The sequence below is a fragment of the Taeniopygia guttata genome, chromosome Z (genome assembly GCF_048771995.1).
Source record: "Taeniopygia guttata chromosome Z, bTaeGut7.mat, whole genome shotgun sequence".
NCBI lineage: Eukaryota > Metazoa > Chordata > Aves > Passeriformes > Estrildidae > Taeniopygia > Taeniopygia guttata.
This window is the reverse complement of record NC_133063.1, coordinates 41,936,247-41,951,114: the sequence shown is the minus strand read 5'-3', so window position 1 is coordinate 41,951,114 and position 14,868 is coordinate 41,936,247. Positions and strand designations below refer to the sequence as shown.

The 14,868-nt window shown below is 36.5% G+C and overlaps 1 protein-coding gene across 3 annotated transcripts in view; it reads right to left on the bottom strand.

Moving 5' to 3' along the window:
* The window catches only part of RIT2 (Ras like without CAAX 2), a 217,809-nt gene that overhangs the window by 105,262 nt on the left and 97,679 nt on the right, over positions 1–14,868 (bottom strand). The window contains exon 5 of one of the 3 annotated variants that reach the window (XM_072922767.1): positions 1–14,868. This exon is cut by the window's left edge and continues 31,070 nt beyond it. The exons of the other annotated variants lie outside the window; for them this stretch is intronic. Within the exon in view, the coding sequence (XP_072778868.1) occupies positions 14,596–14,868 (273 nt within the window). The 3' untranslated portion in view covers positions 1–14,595. 3 annotated transcript variants of the gene reach the window in all.

Genomic DNA, 14,868 nt, shown 5'->3' with positions numbered 1-14,868 from the left:
TCTCCCCAACCCCAAGTGACGTCTGTCACTTCTTTTTGAACCTGAACAAATCCTAAGCTTTCCACATATCTTTCAGCCAGCTATATTTCTGGTTTCACTCTGTGAGTATTGAGATAGTTCTGAGGAACCAGATAACCTATATGTCAGATGGAAAAGCCTGGCAGACACCCTCAGACCAAATATGCTTATTTAGCCTCTGACCAGTGAAGGGAAGCACTTCTAGTCCTAGCAGCTAATTCCATTTTTCAAGCCACTCTAGCTGCAGCTGAGTCTCAAGGATTTTTCTGCCCAAGACAGAAGTGGTGACTCACTGAGTGCATGATCATCTGTGACAGTTTCAAAGGTTTCACAATCCATCTCATGTGCAACATTTTAAAGATTAAACTAGCTGTTAAACAAACTAGTGCAATTTCTCATGGGCCATGCATGGGGTTCATTGGGGAAGTCAGGTACAGGCTTTTAGAGGCAGAGCTCACGTTCCCATTTCGTGCTTATGATGCAGTAAACTTTAGCATGAAGCCATCAAATGTCATGCTTTGATGTGTAAAAGTTTTTCTTCTAGAGATTGTACTGGACCCGCTTCCTAGCCCATGGCATCACTTTCTCAGATATCCTCAATGTCTGGCATTATACCCAATGACATTTATGCCATTTATGACACATATTTATAATTTCTGAAATATCATCAGTCTGAATAAGAACTGTGGTTGATAATTTAAACTCTTAAAGGCAATAAAGATTTTCAAACCACCCCTAAGTTTCTCTCCAGGTACAGCAAACCTTATCCAAAAAAGCTCCTTAAGCCTAGGAGTAACATTTTTGAGGATCTAAAATTGAAATCTCCCCTTGCATTCCAAGACTAAGATTATTTCTTCTTAAACTACTTTTTCTAAGATAAAAATAAAACAGAATCTATTTTAAAAATCAAATAAAAGGAAACATTGACAAAATAAAGCATTTAACTGATCATATATTGCTTCTCTTAAACTAAGAATGAGCCACATGAGTTAGATAGAGAACATTTTGCTTATTGTACTACAGGAAACCACACAGACAATGCATCAGTAAGAGTCACATTAATACATACTTAGAAAAGAATGAAATTAAATAACTTAATAAATTAAATAAATAAATTATTATGGAAAAAAACATTTCCCATTAGCACTGAAGGGCATGTAACTCTTCCGATTCCTAAAATAATTATTATGAGGCTTATCACAAGGCTCAGGACATATCCTGCTAAAAGATCAAAGCCTGTAACCTTTCTCCCCTGTAAAAACTGTGAAATCTGAGGACATCTTCTAATTTAAGGGGGGAGGGGCGGGGGGCGGGTAGGGGGAGGAGGACCCTGCATACAGATCATCCATATTTTGTACAGTGATCTGATGACTACCGGTCATGACAACAAGGAATGTAAGTGGGCGTTTGATACAACACTGATGTCTTCACAGCCTGTACTATTTTGGCAGTGCTATAAAACAGTTTTCTCTTTGGTAAGACTGTCTCTTTAATATACAATTTATGTTTAATATGATTTTGAAACAACATATAATTTGGGGTGATTCTAAATATTTTATTCAGCTTTGGTTTGGGCACTGAATATAAAAAGCATTGTTTCTTGCACAGCATCACAAACAGCTCAGAGCAGAGCAAATTCTTCTTCAGAATGGAGGTTTTTTCTGGTTAAAACCTTTAAATTAGAAGCCCATGCAAACCACAGACTGTTCAAGAGTGACTTTAAATATTAAGAGAAAAACCTGATGTTGTTTTCTCTTTGACCCACAAGACTTCCTAATTCTATTATATAATTTCCCAAATATAGATTGGATTTTTCCCTCTATTTTCAAAGTTCTTGTGATTCCCAAATCTTAGACTTGATATAAGTATGCATTGTTATTATTGCCATTATTCATAGTTGTGGAACTTTTTGTAAAACCTGTTTCTGTCTCCAGGTGGTGATTGATTCTGCAAGGAAGTTTTGCAGGAAGCAGTTAATGAATAGCATTTTCATCACTGTCCTTCTCAAACCATAAGTGTCCCTGAAATCAGCCACAAAGGATTTCCCCTGTATTGCTTTATTATTTCTGATCCTGTTTAACAGATGGTTTCTGAGACTTATTCAGAGTCTCCCTAATTTTTCCCTGTCTATTACAGATGCTCTTGAGTACACACCTATTGTGTTGTGCTCTTACAATTGTTTAATTTAAGCACGCCACACATGCTATACTAAATTACAAACACAAAACCTCAGGAGGAATAATGCAGTAGTTTCTACCTGTAGGCTCTGACAGATGGGCTGCTGTAAATTTCATTTTCACTGGGATTTGGTATGGTTTTATCCTAGGTTTTAAAACTAGTTAAGGCAGACAAGATTTTCAGTACTTGAAGGGGACCAGTAAGAAAGATGGGGACAAACTTATTATCAGCACCTGTGACAATAGGGCAAGAGGTAATGGCATAAAGCTGAAGGAGAATCCATTTTTATTATAAGATAATAAAATGTAAGGAAGAAGCTTTTTACAATGTGGGTGGTAAAACCCCAGAACAGGCTGCCCAGAGAGGTGGTGGATGCCCCAGTACATGAAAAATAAAAGGTCATGTTGAATGCAACTTTAAGCAACTGGATTTGTTTGAAGATGTTCCTGATTACCGTAGAGGGACTTAACTAGATAGCTTTTAAAGGTCCCTTCTAACCCAAAGTATTCTATGATTCTGTGAATTTCTACGAAAATAAAACATAATAGCCTTCCATCTGAGCTAGTAATTTTGACCCCATTTTCTCTTTATCAGTGGAAGGAAATCAGAATTCCCACATATAGCTCACCCAGAGATGCCTTTTAGAGTGCCACTCACCCTGTTGTAGAGCGCTACATTTTAGATTTCCAAAGACAGAAGAGATTTTTCCCAACCCTAATGATGTTAAGGGTTGTGAATTTAAGGTCTGACCCCGTGAGCAAAGTATAACGGCTATGTCTGCTCAGTCAGACACCAGCTTCCTTCCGTGTACTGCCAGACACAGATATTTGGGGAGGAATGAAGATTCATCTGAAATCTAAATGCAGACGTGAACAGATCAGGGCATGGCATTGTATAAATGTAATTATACAAAACTGAAACAAGAGCTTTTGTCTGGATATATTGAAACTAGACAAAGTCAGCTCTGCTTGTTTGAAACCACAGTTTTCTATGATGTCTTGATTTATTAGCATTCAAAATGAGAGAGGGGAAATCCTTACTAAGTGTAATTCAGAAAATGGTAGAAATTCCATTGCTTGATATATACATAAATAGCTGCTTACAGCCTAACATATTATCACATCTCTTGAAGATGCTCAAAACAGAGGTTGGTGAGAGAGACAAAGTCAGACCTAGACCTTTTTTGTTGAAAAAGTGAAGATCTTCTGTTCTGTGATGAAACTGAATGCCTCTTTGTTACCAATTTCCTAAAGTAAGCTCTCAAATATTAATTTCACTAACTTGAATTGAGTTTTATATGACAAATACCTAGTTTTACTGAGAAGAAAAGCACTTCATTTGCAATATAGACTGCAGGATTTTCTTTCTACTTTTATTTTGTTTTCATTCTTAAATGATTTGAAAATTGACTCTCCTTCTGGAGAAGAGCTATATTCCTCTGAGCCCATGTTAAACAGGATGTACCTACAGATCTAATGGACTTCGTCTGAGATAATTGCAAAACAATGAAACTGTGTAGCCAATGTTATTAGTTATTAATAATCACTTTAAACAGATTGCTTTATAAATTCTATTTCTGCTGTCCTAAAAAGAGTCCCTCAGAATCTGCATATTACTGAGCCAGAGACACATATATCTCAATAGCTATCCTTAAACTATGAATATTGATGCTGTCTGTACTGTGTTAATCAACAAGACATAACTGTGAAGGAAACTTGGAAAGAAGGAAGTGGAGACAGAGGAGAAAATCCTTTCTGCAAGTTTTCTTCATCATTTTAGTTACATTATCAGTACATGACAGAGAATGAATATAAAATTACTACATGGAACAGAAATTACATCTTCTTTGCAAATAATTTGATAAACATAGTTTAATTATTACTAAAACAAGAAAGCCGTCAGAACCACTAAAAGTGTGCAAAATATAGGCATAGACCTGCATAGTATTCAGTGCCATGTCCCAAAGCACATAGTGACAACATTGGGGTTGCTATATTCCGCTTTAGAATATTGTTTTATCTGTAAGACACCCTCGACACCCATGACACGAAGTGTCCTTTTTTTTCACATATGAAATGGCATCAGCTCTGCAGCCTTGCTTGATGATCTCTGGACAGTGGTTGATGTCAGACATGACCCTGACCCTGTTTTTGGAGCTCTTACTTCTGTCTTCCTCTTGGATGTGCCTCTTCAGCATAGACTTCTCTGAGGTGGACTCAACTCACTTGATTTGGATGCTGCAGGACTACCATGTGCTGATGTACTGGATTTGTCTGGCATAGAGTTAGCTTTTTCCCAGGGAGAGTGTTTTGGATTTGTGTTGAACACAGGGTGGATGACACAGAGATGTTTTTCTTACTCATGAGCAGAGCTTGCACAGAGCCCAGGCCTCTTCTGCTTTTTGCACTGCCAGGCTTGAAGGGGATGGGGGTGATTGAGAGTTTAGGAGGAGACACAGCCAGGACAGGTGACTCCAAGGGACAGACCATGTGACATCGTGTTCAGTTTATAAAGTGGGGGAAGGAGGAGGATGGGGGAATGTTTGGACTGATGGTGATTGTTTTCCCAAGTCACTGTTACATGTGATGGGTTCGACTCTCTGGAGGTGACTGAGCACCTGCCTGAACATGGAAAGCAGTTAACTATTTCTGGTTTTTGCTCTGCTTGTGTGCAAGCCTTTTATTTCCCCTATTAAACTGTCTTTATCTCAACCCATGAATTTTCCAGGCTTTACCCTTCCAATTCTCTCCCTGCTCCTGCTGGTTGAGGAATGGGCAAGAGGGTGTGGGCAGCTTGGGATTTGGATGGGGTTAAACCACAAGTTTTCTAAGCCACAGTGTTGTGATAATCTGCAGCTCCTTACTACTGATTCCTGGTTTTCCTGCCTTTACAGAGCATCCAGCCCTTGCAGCTGTCTAGAAATAACTAGCCCAGTGCTGGTTTTCACACTGAAGTCACTGATGTATGTAATGATCTTTCATTTACTTCAATAACAAGAATTCATTCGTGGGTGAATACTTTCCTTGCATGTAGAAAACTTACTACCTGAATTCTCATCAGCTTAGAAAATGAGGAGAATTGGTTCATAATCTCCAATGTAAGGCTTCTCAAAATGAGAAAGGAGTCTAGGAGGACAATATCTCCCCAGGTCCCAGCAGTGGGGACATGCCTGTTTGCCCCTGCTTCAACTCCTGCTTATGGACCTCTTACTGGGAAAATAAAAAACAGAACCAGAACCTTGTGCGTGATGCAATCCATTAAGCAGCAAGAATTGTAAATTATGATGAGACAGTACTCTTTCTAGTAGTCTTTTGGAGCAAATTGATGAACAATCTCTAAAATAAACTGCATTTTTATCTTTTGAAGGACAAAGAGATTAATGAAAGGAAAAGCATGTTGACTGATGAGAAATGGGTATAAATTTGTTGAAAATTCTACTGTTGATAAAAACTGTTATGAGAGAATGTTATTTGTTATGAAAGTTCTATGTAAGGAAAATTTACTTACAGTTGAAGCAACAATTAAGCCAGAAAGACAAGCTCTGTTAATTGCTGGGTATAGGGCTGGGACCTTTGCAGAAGTCTTCCTTTAGGAAACATTTCCTTTGGGCCAAATTCACCAAGCCAAACTATTTTGTTAACTAAATCTATATACTTTGTAGAACATACTTTTTTTCCCAAATATCAGTCTCCCTTCAAGTTAATAACACCAAAAAGAAAGAGTCAGTGCAGACAGGTATTCACTACATAGCAAGGAATCATTTTTACATAGAACAGATTATTACATGATTGCACAGAACCTCTGTTGCTCCTCTTGAACAGTGACGGATTGGGTGAAAAGACCAAATTTAGACAACTGAATCACAGATTTTTTAGGTTTGGCAGATGAGGGGATACTTTTTATGTTGATATTGATATTGTTGTGTTGTAACAAACTCCAACTCTTTCCCCAGCATTTTTCAGTACTACAGGAGATTTCCCTGAACATCTCAATTAAGAATAATATCGAATTCAAACAGCTTGTGCATGAAGTGAATTTTCACTCAGGACTGGTGTCCAATTTGTGTTCAGAATATAACTATATCCATCTACTGCTTCTCCCTGGTAATTAGTAGTTTTATAGACATCATTTTTTACAGTCACGTTCTTGCATTATGAGATACATTGAATACAAATGTGCTTAACATTACTTACACCATAAAAATCAGAATAAATACAGGGAGCTAATGTCACTGCTCCTCACAATCAAGCACATTTTGCATTTCCATTTAGAAGAAAATTCTAACTGCTTCTTCGAGGGATAGTTTATTACTGAAAAACAAATGGCAATATCACTTCAATGACAATACATCAGCTAATATTCATCTATCCTAAAACAACTCCAGCCCAAATAATTTTAGTTTCAGACAATCGACTCTGTACTATTAGCCATAGGATAATTAGAACACAACCAGTCTTAGTATTATAATTACTTGCAGTTTAATTCTCACATTGACCTGATATTGCACACCACTATGGCTCATTACACTTGTTTTATTAACACAGTGTACCAAAAATTATGTTAACATTCTTGCTAGCTACAACATAATCTTCTGGTTCACCCACACACAAAATAGCCTCTATTAAAGGTGAAATAATAATAATAAAAATATTGTAGTAAAACGTAAATGCTTAGTTACATTCTGATTTCCAAGAGTCATAACAATTTACATAATTGCTCAGATATTTTTTACTGCATATTCCTAACCATTCTATTTGGCTTAGAAAATTATATTTATATATATGCTTCTCTGACATTCAAAGACACGTTTTTATATGACAGCAGGAATTGAAAGAAAATGAGTTCATAAAATCAGTGATGCTAGTGTATTAGCAGTTTGCCCTCAATATTTTGCTATAATGGTTATCAAATCTGCATTAATCTCTCTTATTGAAAACTATTTATATACCCCTAATCATCATTAAAATGTTATTTTGTATTCAGCACAACAAATTAATCTTCTTTTCTATTAAAAAGAAATAATCAGATTTTTTTCACAGGGTTTGCCCCTTAATGATGCTTCAGTGAAAAAAAAAAAAAACCACAAGACAAAGCTTAGGGATAAAGAATTAACAGAATAAATGAAAGGAAGAATCTAGAAACTGCTAATAGAAATTGCAGACAAGGTTTATCAGTCTCCACATTAATGGTCTATTGTTGCTGAAGGCTCTTTAAGAATATCTTTTTCACTGAAACATGCAGAGATATTTACTGATTCTTAGAACTGATTAGCAGGCAGGTCACAAAAGCAAAACATGAAGATGGAAATAGCCACATTACCCACATGCTTGAGTAAAACAGGAGTGAGGCAACAGCTGTATTAAACTCAAAAGCTATTAAAATTCATTTATTAGATTAAACTGATTTTTTAAGGCCCAAGTCATTAATCTTGGTTGAGATTTCCAGTCTTAACTTCAAGAATCTAGAGCAAAGAATAATGAGACATGGTATATTATAATACATGACAGTACATCATGTGAATACCTGAAGTTGTTTAGTATGACTGGCAACTTTGAAAATTCATATGGTATTTAAAATGACAAGTAAACAATGCTATATATATATATATATATAAGTTTGGAATTTTCCTGATAAAAAGTTTACAAGTTTACAAGATGACAATTGCATAAAGAAAGAGGAAGTTAGAGTAGAACTAGCATCTCAAATTTGCTTGAAATATTAATATTTATTTAGTATAAGTAGACTGCTTTTACAGATGAAGCATTTTGCACCAAGATAATGACAATAGTCATACAGACTCTTCCTGAACAATTGAACGTAGAGGTGGTGTTTACAGCTTTGGGAAATGAGAACAAAGTGGCAATTCCCAACCATCTCTAATATGTCTCTGCAGTCAAAAGTTCAGCTCAAAACCAACCAGACATTTGAGTCTTAATTTGGCAGCTCTAATTTTCCCTCTTCCAATGTTTATTATCATACTGAAGATTCAGTTATAGTGATCTTTTCATTATTCTTCCTGGCTGAAGGAGAATTTGTAGCAAACAAGTTAAATAACTTCTGCCTTAATGAAATCAGGGACTGTTAAGTTAATTTCATTGTGAGACCCTGCCATGGGCAAGAACAATTTTCACTATCCCAGGCTGCTCCAAGCCCCTTCCAACCTCGCCTGGGACACTCCCAGGGATGGGGCAGCCACAGCTTCTCTGGGCTATCTGTACCAGGGCTTCACCACACTCATAGGGAAAAATTTCTTCCTAATACCTAATCTGAACTTCCCCTTTTTTCAGTTTAAAGCCATTCCCCTTTGTCCTGTAATTCTAGGCCCATGCCCAAAATTCCTCTCCAGTGATTCCTTTTAGGCAGTTGAGGGGGCTCTAAGGTCTCTCTGGATCCTTCTCCTCTCCAGGCTGAACATCCCAGCTCCTCCAGTCTCTCTCCAGAGGAGAGATCTCCCAGCCCTGGAAGCATCTCTGTGGCCTCCTTGGGACTTGCTCCAGAAGCTCCAAAGCCTTCCTATTCTAGGAGCCCCAGAGAAAGATGCAACACTGTAGATGGGGCCTCACCAGAGAGGAGCAGAGAGGCAGAATCCCTCCCCATCTCAGCCTGGTGGCCACACTTCTTCTGATGCAGCCCAGGACACAGCTGGGGCTTTCTGGGCTGCCAGTGCACATGGCTGGGTCATGTGGAGCTTCTCATCAACCAACACCCACAAGTTCTTCCTCAGGTTTGCTCTCCAGCCATTCTCTGCCCAGCCTCTACCTGTGATTGGGATGGCCCTGATCCACCTGCAGAACCTGGCACTTGGCCTTATTGAACTTTACAATTTTCAGACAGTTCGACGTCTCCAGCCTGTCCAGGTCCCTCTGGGTGGCATCCCTCGCCTCCTGCCCCACAGTTTAGTGCTATCACCAAGATTAATGGGGATGCCTTTGATTGCACTGCTCATGCCGCTGACAAAGATCTTATCCAGACTCCTCATCCTAGGACAAAAATTAATGTAACACAAATACCTTAGGAAATATGTTTGATTTTTTATTCCCAGCATGTCAGACAACTGGGATAATAGCCCTGTCTGTGCACCCAGCATTTTCTCCACATAGCTATAAAGATCTCAACTCTGTGTTGCAGAAAGAAAACACTTTAATGTTGCTCTATATTAGCCCTTAGATCCCAATTTGTCTCTCACTATCTCAGACAAATGGGATCAACATAGATCCTTTGCTTTCTATTTGACTAGTCTTAATTACGTATTTTCTGTCATTCAGCTTTATGACTGTGTAATAGAAGACAGGTTTAATGGGCCAGTAGTCCAGGATGGGAAATCATCCGGCTAGTGAAGCATTGAGGACATCAAATTAGTGGCACTGCTGATCAGTTTTTTCCCCAGCCTGACATCTGTTTGTAAGAACTCATAGCCAAAATTGTTTTGAAACGCAATGTCAGCCTTAGGCTTTGGAGCTTGCGTAGGTGAATCTCTCCACCCCTTACTACTTGTTATTTTCTGCTTTGAAATGAGACAATGAATACAATCATGAATGAGGGAGACAACATTATCTAATGTTTGATCTGATAAGTAGAAGTCAGGGTTCCTCGGTTGTCTGTAACACCTTTCCTGATTCTTGTCTTATGTGTGTATTAAAAATATACTTTAGCTTAGAGAACACAGATGTAAGAAAGGTTTCTGGAAACCTTTACTTCTATTTGAATTGGCTTTGTTATCCAATTTTTTTTTTTTTATTTCCTTGCCAGAAATTATTCTGATAAATATGGCTACTGCTAACAATCTCCCTGAACTTAAAGATAAATTGAAAGAATTTTAAAAGATTCATATAGTTTTGAAAAGAAAGAACTCCAGGGACCAGTGTTCTGGACTGTTTTATCGTGCAGACTGAACATCTGCTTCAAACTAACATTTGCTTGGGAAATAGAGTACCTCACAAAAAGAGACAAGGAAGAAAACTGAAAGAATCCCAGAGGAAACCCACACCAACCATCATTAGCAGTAATTATCATATAATATCAATGATTAGATAATAATTATATGATCATAATATAACTACAGTGATTACTCTATATTAACACTGTATTAATACAGCTGTACACATTTCTGGATTATATATGAGTACATGGAAATGTAAATAATTATGTAAATTAATGTTTCCATGAGACTTTTGTGTGTTTTCACTCTCAGATTCAGTTGTTATGGTTCATTTTATATAAGTATTATAGCAGAACAGCCATGATACTGAATAAATTAGACCACAGCTCTGTCTTGTCCCTCCATGCTATCATCAACTGATTATGCAATTTGCTCAGGGACAGAACATGTAAGTAGATGAAACATGAAATACTACTGCTGTCCCCTTGCATCGGAATCTAAGACTCAGGCACTTCCTGAATTAAGAATGTGAAGTTTTCCTTTAAAACTCCTTGTATATGCAGTTGAATTGCTTATTTAACCCATGAAAAAGTTTTTTGCATTTGTGATTCCTACAGCAATGAGTTCCATAGTTCAGTAGTGCACTCTGTAGGAAAGCGTTTTCATTTTTGTAATATATAACATGCTCAATCAATTAATTCTCCCCCAATCTTGTATTGTTAAGAAGGATATATAGTCTTTATATTAAAAATATTGAGAATTAATCTTAAACCTCTAAATATATTTAGAATTGTTCTTAAACCTCATCATGTTTAATGTCATTTTTACCACCCAAAATAAAGTTAAATACTTACCAAAGGTGTTAAAAAGAAAGTCTATCACCTTTTTGTCCAGACATTGATGGATCTGTTTCAAAGAGGAATATATCTATATACTTCATCTTAAAAAGGTGAATCCCTTTTCATTTTTCACTATTTATTTCTACTTTTATTAGTTCTCCTTTTTGACATTTAGTAACATGTGACATATTTTTCTTCAATTTTGTTTTTTTTATTCACATAAAACTACTTGGAAATGTATGAAATTTATGGCCATAATCCTGTTTCTTGTATGTTTGTTGACTTAATTTCTCAGGCACAAGTCACCTTTCTGAAAGCCTCCACAATATTTTGGCTGTAAAGTTTTATTTATTCACATATTTGTTATTCCTATTTATTCACATTTATTCATATATCTATTATTCCTACTCTTTCTTGTAGTAATTATGAATTTTCTTAAAAGACCCAGATTTACTGGTCTTTTGCACATGCCATCTTCCATTTCCCTGTTGCTGATTCCATTTTAAGCACAGATAATAGTTCAACAATTTTATACTTGAAATCTCTTGGAACTCTTGGGTGAAAACCATCTCTTCCTAATGATTTGTAAGCAGATATATTATCAGTTAGTTGTAAAACCTCTCCTTTCTAGCATTTTTATAAGCTGCCCAAGTATTAAATTTTGAAAGCCTGCTAAAGAACCCTCAAGCCTAAACTGTTAATTCCAAATTTTGGGAAGCTTATGTTCTGACTGCAAATCTTCTATACCAACAACTCCTACCCTGATATAGATAATAAACCAAACTTAATTTCATTACACCATTTTTTAGTATTAAGTACCCACATTTCTGTCATTCAAAATCACCTCAGCATTCTCTGTCTTTCCTGTGATTGTTCAGAATAAAATACCACAAAATCCTGTCATTTAGGTGCATTATTCATCAAGACAAACCACAAATATTGAGGCAGGTACAGCAGAACATTAAGGTCAGACTTTGCTCAGACTGTAGAATTTCAATGACAAGCACACACGGGAGGAAAATGGATATAATATAGACACTTTTGATACTTCCATCACTATAGAAAAGTGGAGATAACCTAATTTACCCATTTTCAGTCACTATCTAGACAAAAAAAACCCATGCACTGACGAAGCTGAAGGCTGAATACATTTAAGTGGATAATGGCCTAATGGAGTTTCTGAGTAACAGCTCGTTACTTAATTTCAGGTAGCATGGTAGCTTTTTTTCATTAAATTTCATTAATTTCCCTGTGTTAATTTTCTGTGTAGATACCACATTTTTTTACAGAAGTATTTTCTGATAAAGATTTCAATACTATGAAAATTTGATATTTCTTTATACTTTTAATTTTTGAAGGAAAACAGCCATTCCAATCCTATCTTACTTTAATGAGGAACACTTCTGAAGAAGAGCAGACTATGTAGTCAAAAGGTTAAGGAATTTGCTGATTATAAAAAAATAAAGATTTCTGTACTACTGTGTAATTTTGGCATAACAACAAGCCTTTAACTTTATTGCACAAATAGAATGAAACAGATTCCCATTGGAACTATTCAACTGATTTTTATGAGGTTTTGTTTTCATTAATTATCTTCAGTTTCCCACAAGGCCTTTTTACCTGTGCTCCATAAAAATCAGTTTCTCTTTTACAGACATTCCATATTGAAAATATCAGGCAAACGGGACAAATATAAAATTATTTTTTATATTTTAGGGATTTAAAATTAGTAAAAGCAGTATTTAGTGTGTGTGTGAGTTAAATTTAAATGAAATATATATGTTTCCAGGCTGACAACAGTGGAAAGTATGTCAGTCTTTCTGTTCACAGAACAATGACACAAACAGTGGGAGATTCTCCAGCAAGTTCTGAAAAATTAATTGTGCCTTAGATAGACATATTTTGGTATAAAGTAAAAATCAGTTATCATTAATGTGAATTTCTTCACTCCTGTTAATAAGAATGTCAGGAAAGATTTCCAGAATAGAGCAAAAAGACACTTTTACCACTACACCCCATCTAGCCATGTCTTTGTGCTCCACATTCCACAGTGAGTGAAGGACAAGTAATACTGAATACAATAAAATTCTTCCCCAGAAATTTAGTAAGCTCAATGGAGATTTTTAATCTAGGAATTATCCTTACACAAAATTACCTTACACAAAATTCTCTCCTAATAAAACAAAGGAAAGGAAAAGCAGTAATTAATGAGCTGCTACAGATAAACCACTTCTTTCTCTTCACAAATAATTATCAAATAAGGTTAAAACCATACCAAGAGAAAAGATATTTGACAGTGAAATACTGTCTGTCTCAAAATACAGGAGTATATTAACATTAAATCCTTAAAATTCCTATATTACATTTACCTGGGGACTCAAGAATTTCTTGCAGACACCACCATGTCTGAAGTGGTGATGTTTCTCAAAGGAGTTTCAGGGTTCAGTGCCACTGATCAAGTGTCGCTCATTTCTTTAACTCTACCATTCTTATTTTTTGTTTTATTTTGGTTTGGTTTCTGTGTTTTGTTTTGGTTTTGGTTTTGGTTTTGTTTTGGTGGGGACTTGTTTGTTTCCTGGAAGAGCTCAAGGATTCTCAGCATTGCAGATCCTCAAAATCAAATCAAACCACTCTCACATTCTAACCCCCTTCTGGTTTTGAGAGCATTATAATCTTGAAAAGGTTACCTGCCATCACTAGCCATCTTGTAGTCACAGGCAATCACCAGTGAACTCATCTTATTCACTTCAGATGGGATAGAAAATGGGGTTAAAAGGGAATACAACTTCTCCATTAGCAGTATTTCTTCAGTGGGTAGCACTGGAAAATAAACCACATGGGTGTGTACCCCAATTCAAGCCAGAGGTCTGGAGAGTGCTCAAGGTATATTTCACTCAAGGAAAGCATAAATCATCTCCACTTTTCACCCTCCTCTTCTTCTGTTTCCTTCTTGGACTATACAAAATACACAAACACCTTCAATCCCCCCTGACCTCTAATAACCAATTACTGAAAAAAAATTAGGAAAAGAAATCTATTTTTTTAATTAGGTGGAGCAAATCCACACAGTATTCTTCATACAATTTTTTGAGAAAGAGAGCAAAAGATATCAGAGGAATGTGACCTGACAACAACATTCCTGCATCAGTTCAAAATGAAGTGAAAATGCATGGATAACTCTGAGGATTTGAACATTCCTCTCAGCCTGACCACCTGCAGCCAGCATAATCCTGGGGTTTGGCATTGGTGGAAAATATTCAAAAAATGGCATTGGTGACAGTAGATGGTGTGGAGTTTAAATTAATTGCTAGGAATGATAGGATGGTCACGAGATTTAGTCTGTAGTTTAAAGTAGCCCCAGACTAAGAACATCTGGCATAATATCACTCAGATTTTAAAAGGCTGGGTGGAAAACCCAGCAAAACAAATACCTTGTGCTTCCACAGGTTTTAAAATCCAAGAAATTGTAAGATACGGAAATGAATGGAATCTAGGGAACCAAGGCAAATTTTACTTTTTTTTTTTTTTAAACCAAGACATTATATTAGTTACATCATTATGTTAGTCCCCACCACCTCAGAGAAAATGTAAAATGAATTTGAAATCTCACTGTTGAACAAGAATACTCCAGGGGTGGACCATGGTGCTGATGAATATCCTGTACTGAGAACAATGTTGGTGTTAAATTACGGTGTTGAAACAAGCACACAGAAAACCCTGCATATGTGTGTCAGCTTGTACCAGATGACTAAAAGAATTAACAAGACACATTTTTTTCCTTAGTAACATTTTTTTGATTGTAGTCAGTGGAATAAATGACATAGATGGAAACACAGAGGAAGAGTATTTCCCGAGTGACAGAGGAAATAAATACAGGCATGGTAGAAGGGAGGTCCATCCTTTTCTTCTTTTAGAAGCAACACTCATCAGGAGAAGGTGGATGAAGATACTGAG